The sequence below is a fragment of the Mus caroli genome, unplaced genomic scaffold (genome assembly GCF_978045245.1).
Source record: "Mus caroli unplaced genomic scaffold, Mus_caroli_1 scaffold_5, whole genome shotgun sequence".
In the NCBI taxonomy this organism is placed as follows: Eukaryota; Metazoa; Chordata; class Mammalia; order Rodentia; family Muridae; genus Mus; species Mus caroli.
Genome location: NW_028227260.1, coordinates 128209368 through 128224164, shown reverse-complemented (window position 1 = coordinate 128224164; position 14797 = coordinate 128209368). Strand labels below are relative to the sequence as shown.

Below are 14797 nucleotides of genomic sequence, written 5' to 3'. Positions count from 1 at the left end.
GAAATTCATATTAGTCATAGGAGAAACTTAGTTTAAAATCAGTGCCCAGATTTGGTGAGATTTTTATAGCTGCAGATTATGTAAGGTTCAGGGCTGATGAGATGGTCAGTGGGTAAAGTGCCTGTGGCCATGCCTGACACCTGAGTTCCTAGGATGATGGAGAGTAAGAAACACAATTCTGTAATGTTGTCCTCTTACCTCCAGGTACACACTGGCATTCATATGTGAGTGTACACATGCAAACATACAAAGAAATGCAATAAAAATCATGTAGTGCTTATATTTGTTTCTCAGACTGTCATAGCCAAATACCACAAAATGGTTTGGCCTACAGGCATTAATTTTTCAGTTCTGAAAGCTGGAAAATCAGACAAGGTTAAATTTCTCATGAAGGCTTTCTTCATGGTGTGTATGTAGCCAACCATCCACATTACTCTTTCCTCACATGGGGTCAGAGCATGTTAAAAGTGAATTAGTGCTGATGTCTCTTCCTCTTTTTTGTAAAAGCTCTATCCAACCTGTCACTATTCCTGTTACTGGATACTGTCATTTTGGCAGTTAGAGCTTCAGCATATGATTTGAATCCCTTCCACAACTTTTTTCATTTGAAAAAATGTTTTTAATTTGACTATAATCCTTCAACAATTACTATATTATGTGTTCTTTATCCTCCTGGCCCTCTGTCCCATTGGCTTTGAAAAACACTTTCCCAGGATGTGTAGTAAGAAATGCAGTTTAGGGGGTTACAGAGATAGGTCATCAGTTAAGACATTGACTGTTCTTCTAGAAGACCCAGATTCAATTCCCAGCACCCACATAGCAGCTCAAAATTGTCTGGACCTCACACCCTCATATACACATTGGAGGCAAAATACCAATACACTTGAAATAGAAATAAATAAAAAAGAATTGCAGTTGATCTTGCCACCCATTTGTTTAGAAATGTCTAAACAATTGTCTCTACTAATATTTTTCATAAATTTGTAGTATTTCTTAACCAGCATATATTTGCCTCCCTTATTGGAAATCTGTGTAAACTAGAAATACAGAAACCCTTTGAGGAATAGAATTTGTTACTTAGTGTATATGTAAACTAACTTTGATTTTAGAACATCTAACCTTAATTTAGTCCTTTGCCACCAAGCCTTCCCTACACCACTCTTTACATGTGCGAAAGTATCAGGAAGTGTAGAGTGGCTTAGACCATTGGGATGACCCTCTCAATATGAGCATAGCCCCAGCCTGTTTCCTCTTTACTCCTCTTGATAAGATGAAACCATCTGTTTTACTAACCTCTCAGGGGTTAGGTTCCCTATTTTCAGCATGTCACCCAATGAGCTGCTCTGTAAAGTGGTCATAGAAAGTCTTTTTTTTTTTCTTTATTAATTTATTTTTGTAAGGTATTAGGGATCAAAACCAGGGCCTTGTGCTAAACATTCTACCACTGAGCCACATCCCCAACTTTTCTTAAAGAGTGTATTTTATGATATTTGTTCTAATTGTCCTTATTTCTGCATTTAGTCTGAAATTTCATTTGAGATATGGTCACTTAAATTTTAACTTGTTGACCACTTGAGATACAAAAGAAGAAAAAATTGTGATTAGAAGACATCTTTGGGCTTCGTTAGTAGATCTCTTGCCTAGCATATATGAAGCCCTAGGTTTGGTCTCCAGAAGTGCATCATTCAGACAGACACTGGTGAATGTCTGTATCCTGGGATGTGAGAGGTGGAGGCAGTTGACGATGATTGATCCTCAACTACATGAGGCCTCATCAAAGAGAATCATACTTCTTATATTTTAGTTAATTAATTAGTTCTGCTTGGCTGTGGTGGCTCATGTCTTTAATCCCAGCACTTGAGAGGCAGAGGCAAGAGAATCTCTTGTGTTCGAGGGCACCCTGGTCTACAGAAGGAGCTCCAGAACATCCATGGCTACACAGAGAAACCCAGTCTCAAAAACCATAGTCCTCATCCATTTATAGCTCTGGCTATGCTACGATTCATAGAGACCAGTCTTAGCTCCTTGCCAAATGTTGGAATTAAAGGCACAGCCCTTTATTTATTTATTTATTTATTTATTTATTTATTTATTTATAGCTCCTTGCCAAATGTTGGAATTAAAGGCACAGCCCTTTATTTATTTATTTATTTATTTATTTAACTTGTTGAGTCAGGATCTCTGTGTGTAGCCTTGGCTTTCCTGGGACTCGATCTGTAGACCAGGCTGGCTTTGAGCTCAGATGTCCCTGCCTTTGCATTCCAAGTGCTGGGATTAAAGACATGTGCTGCCACTACCAGATCCCATTTTTTTTAATGAATAAATTAGTGAATGAATGAATTTACTTTTGAGATTAAGGGCTCACTGTGTAGTCTTACTAGCTTAGAACTCCTGTAGACCAGACTGGCCTCCACCTCACAGAAATCCGTATGCCTCTGCCACCCAAGTGCTGGAATTAAAGATGTTATTACTTTTTTTGAAAAATTTTAATTAGGACTAGGGAATATAGCCTGATATGCATAAGGCCATAGGTAGTCTCCAGCTTCTAAATATTTTTAAACTAAGTTAAAAGTCACTAATAAATCCTGCTACTACATGTTATAAACATAAACAATAGATACTAGTCATACTAAAATAGCCTTCCTCAATTTGAAAGTATAGGCGAAAGAGTATGCTTGAAATAATTTAGTGAAGATGGTGTTTAACCCTTGATAATTCTTAATTTGTTGTGTTTCTAAGTGAGATGTCTACTCCCTTAGTTTAGGAAAAGTAAAAGCTATTACTGGAAAGATGACTTACATTTTAAAGATATAAGCACATATCCCAATCCCTGGCAAAATCTTAAACATCTACCATGAAGATATATTTCCTGGTTTCTACCTATGCCCATGTAGGATGATTTTCCAACTAGCACCCTGCATAGTCCAAAAGCCCTTTCTATGCTTTAGCCATTTCTATACTTACTAACATTACATTTCCTTTAGTTCTCCTTTTCTGAATTCAGTATCAAGAGAGTTTCTTACTGAGAGTCTCAGAAAACCTGATGTATTTTGATCTGCTTTCAAGTATTCTTATGTGTACACCAAATCGTTTTATTTCTTGACAAAAGAGTTTTGGGCTGGGGTTTAAGTTCAGTGGTAGAGTGCTTGATTAGTATGCATGAAGCTCTGGGTTCCGTCCCTAGCACTGAAAAAGTAAGCTTGGCCATAGTGCTTTTTGCATAAAGGAACTACCTTCAATGTAGACGAAAGCTTCTCATTTAATTGAAATGATATTAGCTTATGGTATGAGCTAGGTGTGTCAGGAAATAAACTTTCTCCATGTTTGGGTCTACAGGCCTACAAGACTATAAAAGAAGACCAAAAAAGATACAATGAAAGAGTGATGGGATTAGGACTGTCCCCAGAAGAGAAACAGAGAAGAGCCATTGCCTCCGGTAAGGACTCCCCTGTCTCTTCTGTGTAGGTTGAGATGAAATAAGGGAAAGTGATTAAGGCTGAGATATTAATCTCGTTGAGGTGAGTGAAGAGCATGAGAGTATGTTTCTAGAAACTATGGTTTTACCGCACAACAGGGAGCAATTGCCTAAAGTATTTGCTTGGCATTTTAGACTAGAGAGGAAAAGTAATTATTGTGGGTACCTGTCCATTTTTTCCATGTTGGATTTCTCTTTTTTTTTAATTGTTTTGTTTATTTGTTTGTTTGTTTATAAATGTTACCCACCTTCTTGGTTCCCCCCTCCAAGTGTTCTTTTTTTTTTATATAAAGATTTATTTATTTTTTATATATAAGTACACTGCAGCTGTCTTCAGACACTCCAGAAGAGGGCGCCAGATCTCGTTACGGATGGTTGTGAGCCACCATGTGGTTGCTGGGATTTGAACCTCGGACCTTTGGAAGAGCAGTCGGGTGCTCTTACCCACTGAGCCATCTCACCAGCCCCCCTCCAAGTGTTCTTTACCCCATTTCCTCTCCCCTTTGCCTCTGAAAGGATGCTTTCCTCCCAACCTCACCCCTCACATTCTCCTTCCCTGGAGCATCATCAATCTCTACAGGATTAGGTACATCCTCTCCCACTGAGGCCAGACCAGGCAGCCCTCTGCTACATATGTGCTGGGGTCACAAACCAGCCTATGTATGCTCCTTGGTTTTTGGCTTAGTCTCTGTGAGCTCTGAGGGATCCAGGTTAGATGACACTGTTGTTCTTCCTATGGGGTTGCCAGCCCTTTCAGCTCCTTCAGACCATCCCCTAAAGCTTCCATAGGAGTCCCCAAGCTCCATCCAATGTTTGGCTGTGGGTATCTGCATCTGTCTCAGTCAGCTGTTGGTAGAGCCTCTCAGAGGCCAGCCATGCTAGGCTCCTGTCTGCAAGCACAACATGGCATCTGGAGTTTTGTGCCTGCCCATGGGATGAATCCCAAGTTGTGCTGGTCACTGGATGGCCTTTCCTTCGGTCTCTGCTCCATTTTTGTCTCTGCATTTCTTTTGGACATGAACAATTCTGGGTCAAAATTTTTGAATGTGGGCTGATAAAAGTATGGGGGAAAAAACTACTGGAAAAGATAAGAAAGCCATTTTTCCAATGACTAATTTTTTCAGTCACATTAATTCCCTTGAATCTGGAGTCTTGAGTTGTTATAAATGTGTTTTCCTGCAGCACAAACCTCTAGCCTTCTGTTTGATTCACTTGGATTTTCTTTTTTTTTTTTTTTTAAAGATTTATTTATTTATTATATGTAAGTACACTGTAGCTGTCTTCAGACATTCCAGAAGAGGGCGCCAGATCTCGTTGCGGATGGTTGTGAGCCACCATGTGGTTGCTGGGATTTGAACTCTGGACCTTTGGAAGAGCAGTCGGGTGCTCTTACCCACTGAGCCATCTCACCAGCCCTCACTTGGATTTTCAAAGAGGAATATTTTAATCCTTTAATTAGACCTATAATCTGGGTAGGCGGTTTGTATTGCTTTTTTCAATAATACCTCCTTCTTCATGAACATTGTATAATAATCCCCAGTTGACCTCCTAGGTGTTTCCCCTTTATTGGTAACAAAAGGTGCAACTGAACTTGATATTTTTTTCTTGGTGGTCAGTAGAAAACCAATAAGGGGCTGGAGAGATGGCTCAGCAGTTAAGAGCACTGGTTGCAAGTTCAAAGCCAGTATGGGCTCCATAGTGTCAAGAAAAAAAGCAATGTGGGGCTGGAAAGATGGCTCAGCAGTTAAGAGCACTGACTGCCCTTCTGAAAGTCCTGAGTTCAAATCCCAGCAACCACATGGTGGCTCACCACCATCCATAATCAGATGCTGCCCTCTTCTGGGGTGTCTGATGACAGCTACACTGTACTTATAATAAATGAAATCTTTGGGCTGGAGTGAGCAGGCTAGAAGGAGCAGACCGGAGCGAGCTGGGATAGAGCAAGAAGAAAAAGTGTCTTGACAACAGCTACAGTGCACTTACATATAATAAATAAATAAATCTTAAAAAAAAACCAATAAGGGCAGAGGCCTTTTAATCTATGTTTTCTAAAATATTTGAGAAATAAGTAGCGGGTGTGGTGATTTATATTTTTAATCCCACCATATGGGAAGATGAGGCCAGCCTGGGCTACATAGTGAAACCCTATCTTAAGGGTAGTAATAAGGAAAAGACTAATATTTAAGGTAGGCCCTAGAGCCAGTATAGACCTAATGAGTGAAAGACATTGCAGCGCATTCATCCTCTTAAAATGTTTTTGCTACTGGTAAAATGAAAGGAATACTTGCTTTTGCCCTTCCACTGTAATGTTATGAAGATTGGGGTCTTTTTCCGTGTCTTCTTTTTTTTTTTTTTTTTTTTTCATTTCTGGCTGTCAAACCCAGAACCTTAGACATGATAGGCAAGCTTTCTACCATTGAGTTATAACTTTTTTTATTTTTTTATTTATTTATTTTTGTTTTTTTGAGACAGGGTTTCTCTGTATAGCCCTGGCTGTCCTGGAACTCACTTTGTAGACCAGGCTGGGCTCGAACTCAGAAATCCGCCTGCCTCTGCCTCCCGAGTGCTGGGACTAAAGGCGTGCGCCACCACGTCCGGCTGAGTTATAACTTTTTTTAAAGATTTATTTATTTATTATATGTAAGTACACTGTAGCTGTCTTCAGACACACCAGAAGAAGGAGTCAGATCTCATTAAGGATGGTTGTGAGCCACCATGTGGTTGCTGGGATTTGAGCTCAGGACCTTTGGAAGAGCAGTCAGTGCTCTTAACCGCTGAGCCATTCCGCCAGCCCCCACTGAGTTATAACTTTATCTCGATAAGTTTTTGATTAGTATAGGCGTGCTGGTTTATTTTATGGAAAGGACTGAGAGGAATGTTGGGTGGCTTTTTGAAATAGTGCCAAGGAGTCATCAGAGCCTTTTAGAAGACTTACTCTGTTTGTTCTGTCTTTTACAGCTACAGAGGGAGGCTCAGTTCCTCAGATCAGGGCACCAAGTCACGTCCCTTTCCTGCTGATTGGTGGAGGGACTGCTGCTTTTGCAGCAGCCAGATCCATCCGGGCTCGGGATCCTGGGGCCAGGGTAAGGTGCATGTTATCTTGCTTGGCATGGAGGGGATAGTGTGCAAGTACTTAGCCAGTGTGATGTTTTGACATTTTCCTTTTAAATTACTCAGCTCTGATAAGTATCATTTTGTGTCTACAGGTCCTGATTGTATCTGAAGACCCTGAACTGCCATACATGCGACCTCCTCTTTCAAAAGAATTGTGGTTTTCAGATGATCCAAATGTCACAAAGACACTGCAATTCAGACAGTGGAATGGAAAAGAGAGAAGGTACGTTTCTGTAGGTAAAATGGGCCTGACCATCTTCAGCTGAGCATGGGGAGCAGGTTAGGATTTTGTCACTGACCATGGATGATAAATTGGAAGGCTGTACATGGGAGTCTGCTATTGTGCATGCTTGATCAAGCTCAGAGGCAAGAGACCACAAAGAACATTCTAATGTCTGTTCCCCAAACTACTAACAGTAGTTTAATGCTGGACTGTTACGTATTAGGGTTCCTATTTCTAGGACCTTTAGGTTAGATTTTTTTTTCTGTTAGAGATTAGCTTAGTTGGTGTTGTCAGTTCTTTTTTTTTTTTTTAAGATTTATTTCTTTATTATATGTAAGTACACTGTCGCTGTCTTCAAACACTCCAGAAGAGGGAGGCAGATCTCGTTAAAGATGGTTGTGAGCCACCATGTGGTTGCTGGGATTTGAACTCCGGACCTTTGGAAGAGCAGTCGGGTGCTCTTACCCACTGAGCCATCTCACCAGCCCGGTGTTGTCAGTTCTTTATAAATAGCTAGGCATGTCACATATAAGCAAGTGAAGCTAATTTCTGGCACCCTTACATATTTTGGGCATGTATATGTGTAGCAGGAATGGCAGGGCTACCTCGATGTAAACGCTGGGGGCCGTGCAGCTGCAGAAGCTTCTCCTGCAGGAGGACCTAGTTGAGGACTGCCTGAGAGCAAGGATGGCTGGTGCAAATAATGCTAGCCAATCGGGAACTGCCGTTTAAAATAGCTACTTTCTTGGGAGCAATGGGGACATGGGTGGAGGGTATTAAAGGAGCTCGCAGCAGTGCTCAGATGTATGTGTTAATATGCATACATGTCTCTCTCTATATATATGTGTGTGGAAACCAGAGGTTAACTTTTGGTGTCATTCATCAAGTGCCAGCTACCATTTTTTTGTTTGTTTGTTTTGAGACAGGGTCTGTCACTGGTCTGGGACTCAACTAAATAGGTTAGGCTGTGTAGCCAATGAGCACCAAGGATTTTCCTGTCCTTGCTTCCACAGTGTTGGGCCTAGAGGTGCATGTCACCATGCTTGCTTCTGTATGTGGGTTCTGAGGCTAAAACTTAGTCTTTCTGCCTCTCCAGCAAGCACTAACTGAGCTGTCTCCCTAGTCCATTAATGGCACTTTGTTTGACACTCTGACCAGCATTCACAATTGTGGGGGTAAAGTGGGATGACCATAATGAAGAGCCTCATTATCAGAATGTATGCACAAATGACACTTGGAGCTCGCCGGGTATGATGGTGCATGCCTGAAACCCCAGCACTGAGAGGATGAGGCAAGGCAATCAGGAGTTCAAGACTAACCTCTGAGTACCAAGGGTAACAGCCTCTGTCTCAGAGACACAAAACAAGCAAACAAACCCCCCAAGTCTCGGAGCTGTGGGTCCAGAAGCTTTGTTCTTTTAACTGACTCCGTAGGTCTCAATTCCAACACTGTTCTTGGGCACTGCTGCTTTGCTCTCTGATGTAGAACTACAGTTTTACAAGCCTGTGCCAGAGACATGGGTCTGCATTTTAGAGCACTTTTTGCTTTTGCAGAGGAACCATGTTCGATTTCCAGCAGTCACAAGGTGGTTTCGCAACCATCTGTAACTCCAGTTCAAGGGGATAGGACACCCTTCCCTGACACTTAGAAACAGACAGGCATGCAGGAAAAAGCATCCACAAACATAGATAAATGTAAAAAAAAATTAAACACCAAGATGTGTTTGTTTGCCTCCCTCATCTTTACTATCATGTTCCATTTTCAAGCAGACCACAGACTTTCAGCTAAGTTATTTCTGTTTAATATATCATAATTATTTACTTAGTTTTTTTAAATTTGTATTCTCACTTTGTTGCCCTGGCTAGCCCCAAAACTGGGTTCAAGCAATATTCTTGATTCTTCCTGAGTAGTCAAGACTAGATACATGCCAATGCACCAACCTAATTGTTTCAGTCATCTAGGAGCAAGATCTTGCTAGATCAAGCACCTAATTGCTCGAGTCATCTAGGAGCAAGATCTTGCTCCGCTGACGAGCAGCACCATTCTGAAAAATTGATGGGGGTCGATACATGAATCCCAGGTCCTTGAATGTCCTTGTTCTTAGTTTGAAATGGTTCTATATCTAGAGCTTAGTTTCATGCTTCTGTAGCATTGATTGCTATTTGAGGCAACATAATTTTTCTGGAGGTAAGGGCTGCCCTGTGTAGCACACATCCTTCTTTCAAGATACCAGATAAGAGTAGCGTCCCCTTTTAAGTTGCAATCCAAAATGTCTCCCGAAATTGCCAAATGTCTTTGGGGCTAAAGTACTCAATTGAGAATCATTGACCTATACTACTTCTCAGTAAGCCAATCAGTACCAAGCTCTAGTGGCTAGAGACTTACTCTGAAAAAATGTGCCTGAGTTGATTTTTCTTAATTGGCATCATTTTACTAAAGCTATAGGGGGAACCTATGGCAGTTCCAGATGCTTGCTTATCATTTTCTCCTCTTTCCCATACAGCATATATTTCCAGCCACCTTCTTTCTATGTCTCTGCTCAGGACCTGCCTAATATTGAGAACGGTGGTGTGGCTGTCCTTACCGGGAAAAAGGTGAGCTCGTAGGCTGCTTTCTCTTTGGGGCTCAACGTAGTTACCAACCAGCATGTAGTCTGCTTTCCCATTTCAATTCATGTTTTCTCTCCCATGTAGTTACCAACCAGCAAGAACAGTAGTCTGCTTTTTCATTTCAACTCCTGTTTCCTCTCCCATTGTAGTTCATCAAGGAAAAGCCAAAGCATTTTAAGATTAAGACTCTTTAGTGTGTCTGTCTAGGGAAAACCCATACCCGAGCCTAGAGTTTGAAGTTACCTAAGCTTTGCCAGGGAAAGTCCCACTGTCAGATACTAGAATTCTATAAGCTCTTGCCACTTTTTTGGTGCTTCTGCATTTTCCTCCTTCCTATTGTTTTCTTTACCTTTCTCCCCTATTGTTTTTTTTTTGGTTTTTTTTGGTTTTTCAAGCCAGGGTTTCTCTGTGTAGCCCTGGCTGTCCTGGAACTCACTCTGTAGACCAGGCTGGCCTCGAACTCAGAAATCCGCCTGCCTCTGCCTCTGCCTCCTGAATGCTGGGATTAAAGGCATGCGCCACTACGCTCAGCTTTCTCTCCTATTGTTGATGACAAGAGTTTAAGCCAAATTTGCAGCATAATGCAACACTTCAGTCAAAACACAGCATGGAAACTGCTGTCAGACTTTACCAAGGTGCTTGCCTAAGTAAGGAGAGCAGTTATTGAGGATGCTTGTGGGGTCTCAGGAAGGCTTTGTCTTGTTTTATTTGTTGTGTTGGCCTTTAGTTTTGTTACTGGGAAACAGTAGACTATGTTTGTAAGCTAATGTCAGTGTTTCAATGGAGGGGATGGTAGGAAGGGGATGGAAAGCATAGAACGAAAGATTCACCTGTAACCACTTCTTCTATAACAGAGCTGCAGAATGTGGTTAAGCTGGTAGTGAGACATCATGTTAAATGGCTCTGCTGGGAAACACAGGATCCCGGCTCCCTAAGGGAGACCAGAAACAAGCAGGAACACAGACAGACAATCACATCGCAGAAATGTCTAGGAGTTGTGTATGCTGGGAGCGAGTAGGAGGAAGAGTGTGCAGTAATGCATGCAAGGAAAGCTTCCTGGAGAAAAATCTGATAGACCTAAAATCTTACTAAAACATGCCTTTTAGATTTATTTATTTTATTTTGTGTCTATGAGTGTCTGCCTGTATGTATGTATGTATGTATGCATGTATGTATGCATACCATGTGTGTGTCTGGTGCCCACGAAAGTTAGAAGAGGAATCTTGGATCCCCTGGAGCTAGAGTTGTAAATGGTTATGGGCCATCATGTGGGTTCTGGGAACTGAACTGAGGTCCTCAGCAAGAACAAAATTGTCTGTTTCTTGGTGTGTGGATATGGTGTGTGGGGGTATAAGGAGGAAGGTGTCACGTGTCCCACTCTATTACTCTGCCTGATATATTCCTTTTGAACAGGGTCTCTTAGTGAACCTGAGGCTAGGTTGGTGGCCAGCAAGCTACAGTTATCCTCCTGTCTCTGTTTCTTCTCAATGCTGGGTTTACAGATTTATACACTGTTATGCCTGGCTTTTTTTTTCTCTCTCTCTCCTCCATTGTTTTTTTTTTTTTTTTTTCAGAACAGAGTATTTTTTAATTAGGTATTTTCTTCATTTACATTTCCAATGCTATCCCAAAAGTCACCCACCCCCCACCCCCACTCCCCTCCCCCCCACTCCCACTTCTTGGCCCTGGCGTTCCCCTGTACTGATATGCCTGGCTTTTTTACATGTTTTAAGGATTGTAGTTCATGCTCTCATGTTCATACAGCAAGTGTTCTTACCTACTGAGCCATCTCCCTAACCCTAGAGCAGAAAACATTAACGAATGAAGAGGCATAGACTACATAGGAGCAAAGAAGACTCAGGAGGATAACATTTGAGGGAAGAAGTAACATCATAAGCAGGTGCCCAGCAGTACAGAAAAGCCCACTTAGTCAAAGAGAACAAGCAGCTGGCTTCTGATAAAGTAGAAACCTGGATGAGGGGACTGGGGATATAGCTTAGGGTGGAATAGTTGTCTAGTGTGGGTAAGGTGCAGGGTTGGTCCCTAACTTAGCAAAAGAAGTAATAGATTAGAAAATAAATAGAAGAAATTTTTTCTTTACTTTATTGTTGTCTGGGTTTTTCGGAGGGCTGATTTGCAACAGGGTCTCTCTGTGTAGCCCTGGTTGTACTGGAACCTGCTATGTAGACCAGGCTGGCCTTGAACTGACAGAGATCTACCTGCCTCTGCCTCTGCCTCCTAAGGTGTGCATACAAGAAGAAATTTTAAAAAAATATTCAAGTTAGGAAGTAGCAAGAGGCAAAACTGAGAACTTTTACTAGGGCTTGGTTAAGACAAAACTTTGCCACGTAGGAGAGCTTGAACTTTATATACACTGGGGAGCTGATGGCACTTGGACAAAGGTATAGATACGTGAAATGAACTTTAGATAATTACTGTTGACTATGGCATGGTGGATTTCAGGGGGATACAACTAGAGGTGGAGGGACCAGAGAAATGGCTCAGCAGTTAAGAACACTGCTGCTTTCCTAACAGAACTGAGTTCAATTCAAGGCATCCACATAGCATCTCACAACAATCCAGGCACACATATATGGTGCACATACATACATGTAGTCAGAACACCCATCCATATAAAGTTAAAAATAGTGTTAATTTATTGTATATGACTAAACGGTCTCATATCTTCAGACACACCAGAAGAGGGCATCCAATCCCATTACAGATGCTTGTGAGCCACCATGTGGTTGTTGGGAATTGAACTCAGGACCTCTGGAAGAACAATCAGTGCTCTTAGCCACTGAACCATCTCTCCAGCCTTACCCCCTTTTTAAGATGGGTTCTTATGTATCACAGAATGGTGTTGAACTCATGTAGCCAAGATGACTTTGAACTCTGGTCCTCATGCCTCTATGTCCCGAGCCTCAACCTCCTAGGTGTGGGGATTTATGGGCATGTACCACCACACCTGGTTTATCCAGGGTTTTATGCATACTAAGCAAGCACTCTATGCACTAAGCAACATCCACAGCCCAGTGACTCTGAACTCCTTTTGACACTAGTGGAGATTGAACCAAGGACCTCCTGCATGCTAGTCAAGACACTCTACTAGCTGAACTATAGTCCCAGCCTTCCTGTTGGAATCTTATAAGCAAAGTTTTTAAAATGTTTTATGTTCATTATCTCTTATAGTTCTTTTGTCCTTACAGTAATCTTACAACATAGAAATTCCATTTCATAGAGAACATTTTTAATAAAGAAATTTTAAGTAACTGTCCTGAACAGTACAAACTAATAAATGAGAAACAGAATATGAATCCAGGCTATGTAACTAGAGAGGTAGAACCAAGAAATTCTAATCAGAGCCCAAGTTCCTAATAATGTATTACTTCTTGTGTAACACTACATTAGATGCCTAGCATGGAGGGAAGTACTTGATCAGAATGTGGGCCATGCTTGAGGGATGCTTAAACATCCCTAAGGCCTGAAGATGGATTAAAAGCAGGAGATGGAAAGCAAAGAGACAAAGTATCTAATTGTGTGTGTCAGAGTAGATAATAGTGCCACCACTAGCCCCCAGCTCAGAAAAACATTTTAAGAGGAAGATCTGGTTTAAGGGGAAAGATAGGGAAAGATAAAAATCTATTTGGACATCAGGCATGATGATGGATGCCTTTAATTGTAGCACCTGGGATACAGAGGTAGGTAGATGTCTGCAAGTTTGACAGCAGCCTGGTCTACATAAGAGTTCCAGGCCAGCTAAGGCTACATAATGAGATCCTGTATCAAACAATGACAAAAACAACAGAAGATAACTTAGAGAGAAGTATAGAAACCTAGGATAAGAGCCAAGGTTTTAGGTACTTGGAAGAAGCAGAACATGACCTGCAGTTTTACTATTGCCAAAGAACTTGGTAAGGAAAGAACTATAAGGTGTCCCCTTCTCGTAGTTTAGATAACAATGCAAAGTTAAACTACCCTTTATTTTTTTGCATGTGTATATTCATGTTGACATTGTGTGCACATGCATGTAGAGGCCAGAGGCACCTCTCTTTACCCTGTCTACTGCACCAGAGTTTCTTGTCAGACATAGGGCTAGTTCTGCTAGTCTGCTCGCTGGCTCGCCCTGGAGATCTCCTCTCCACTTTGCTAGCACTGGGATTACAAGTGGGTGGCTACAGCTACAATGTTTTTATGTAGATACTGGGGGTCCACACTCTGTTCCTCATGCTTGCATAGCAAGTGCTTTACTCACTGAGCTATCTCCATAGCCCCTATACTATTCTTTCAGTAAATGTAAATGATCTAGAAGGGTAAGGTGCTGGAGGACCTGAGTTCAATACCCAGAACCCATGTACAACAAATCCAGATGTGGTGGAACATGTTTGTAATACCAGTGCTAGGAAGGCAGACAGGTGGATCCCTAAGACTTGCGGGCCAGCCACCTTAGCCTACTTAGTGAGTTCTAGGCCTCCAATATAAGACCTGGTTTCTAAAAAAAAGAGGTGGACAGGGAAGGGCTTGAGAAACAATACCCAAGTTTATCTTTTGTCTACTACATGAATGAGTACATGCACCCATGCAGACATGAAAACACACACAAGTTTAAATAAAATTTGGACATGGTAGGTCACGCTCTTTATTACCAGTACTTTGGAAACTGAATCAGGAAGACTGCTACAATTTTGAGGCCAGTCTAGGATGCAGTATAGTCCATTTTAGACCTATCTGGGCAAAAGACTGTGGCCCCATCTCTTAAAAACTTAATGATTGCCGGGCAGTGCTGGCGCACACCTTTAATCCCGGCACTTGGGAGGCAGAGGCAGGTGGATTTCTGAGTTCAAGGCCAGCCTGGTCTACAGGGTGAGTTCCAGGACAGCTGGGCTACACAGAGAAATCCTGTCTCGAAAAAACAAAACAAAAAACCTTAATGATTATAGGTGTATCTTAGTGATAAGAGAGCTTACATGGCACTCACAAGGATCTGGTTCAATTTCTGTACAGTAAAGGTAAGTAAATAAAATAATGGTTGGTGTGTGAGTATTTCTTTTTCGAAAATCCTAAATTAAAAGTTTAAATCAGTGGAGATGGCCGTTGGACAAAAGTTTGAAGAGGACATAGAATCAAAGATTGATCTTATTGGATATAGTAATGGACTAAGATCACAGGAGAGGGTACAGGAATGAATGGACCAGGTGAAGATTCTGAAAGACAATAAAATGGCGAGACACAAAGGAATAGAAAGGTCCCCTTATTCAATAGCTGGAAAAAAAAGAAGTAAAGGTATGGATCAATTTGTGTGCATACATATGTGTGTGGTGTATATATGTGTGTGCACATGTATATGGAGGGACCACTGTATATGCACATGTGGAG

General features: G+C 41.5%; 1 protein-coding gene across 2 annotated transcripts in view; it reads left to right on the top strand.

Moving 5' to 3' along the window:
• Positions 1 to 14797, top strand: part of Aifm1 (apoptosis inducing factor mitochondria associated 1) — a 39934-nt gene that overhangs the window by 10417 nt on the left and 14720 nt on the right. For both annotated transcript variants that reach the window (XM_021153017.2, XM_029473282.2), the window contains exons 3-6: positions 3337 to 3436; positions 6434 to 6558; positions 6682 to 6812; positions 9316 to 9406. In XM_021153017.2, coding sequence (XP_021008676.1) covers positions 3337 to 3436; positions 6434 to 6558; positions 6682 to 6812; positions 9316 to 9406 — 447 coding nt within the window. The remainder of the gene's footprint in view (positions 1 to 3336; positions 3437 to 6433; positions 6559 to 6681; positions 6813 to 9315; positions 9407 to 14797) is intronic.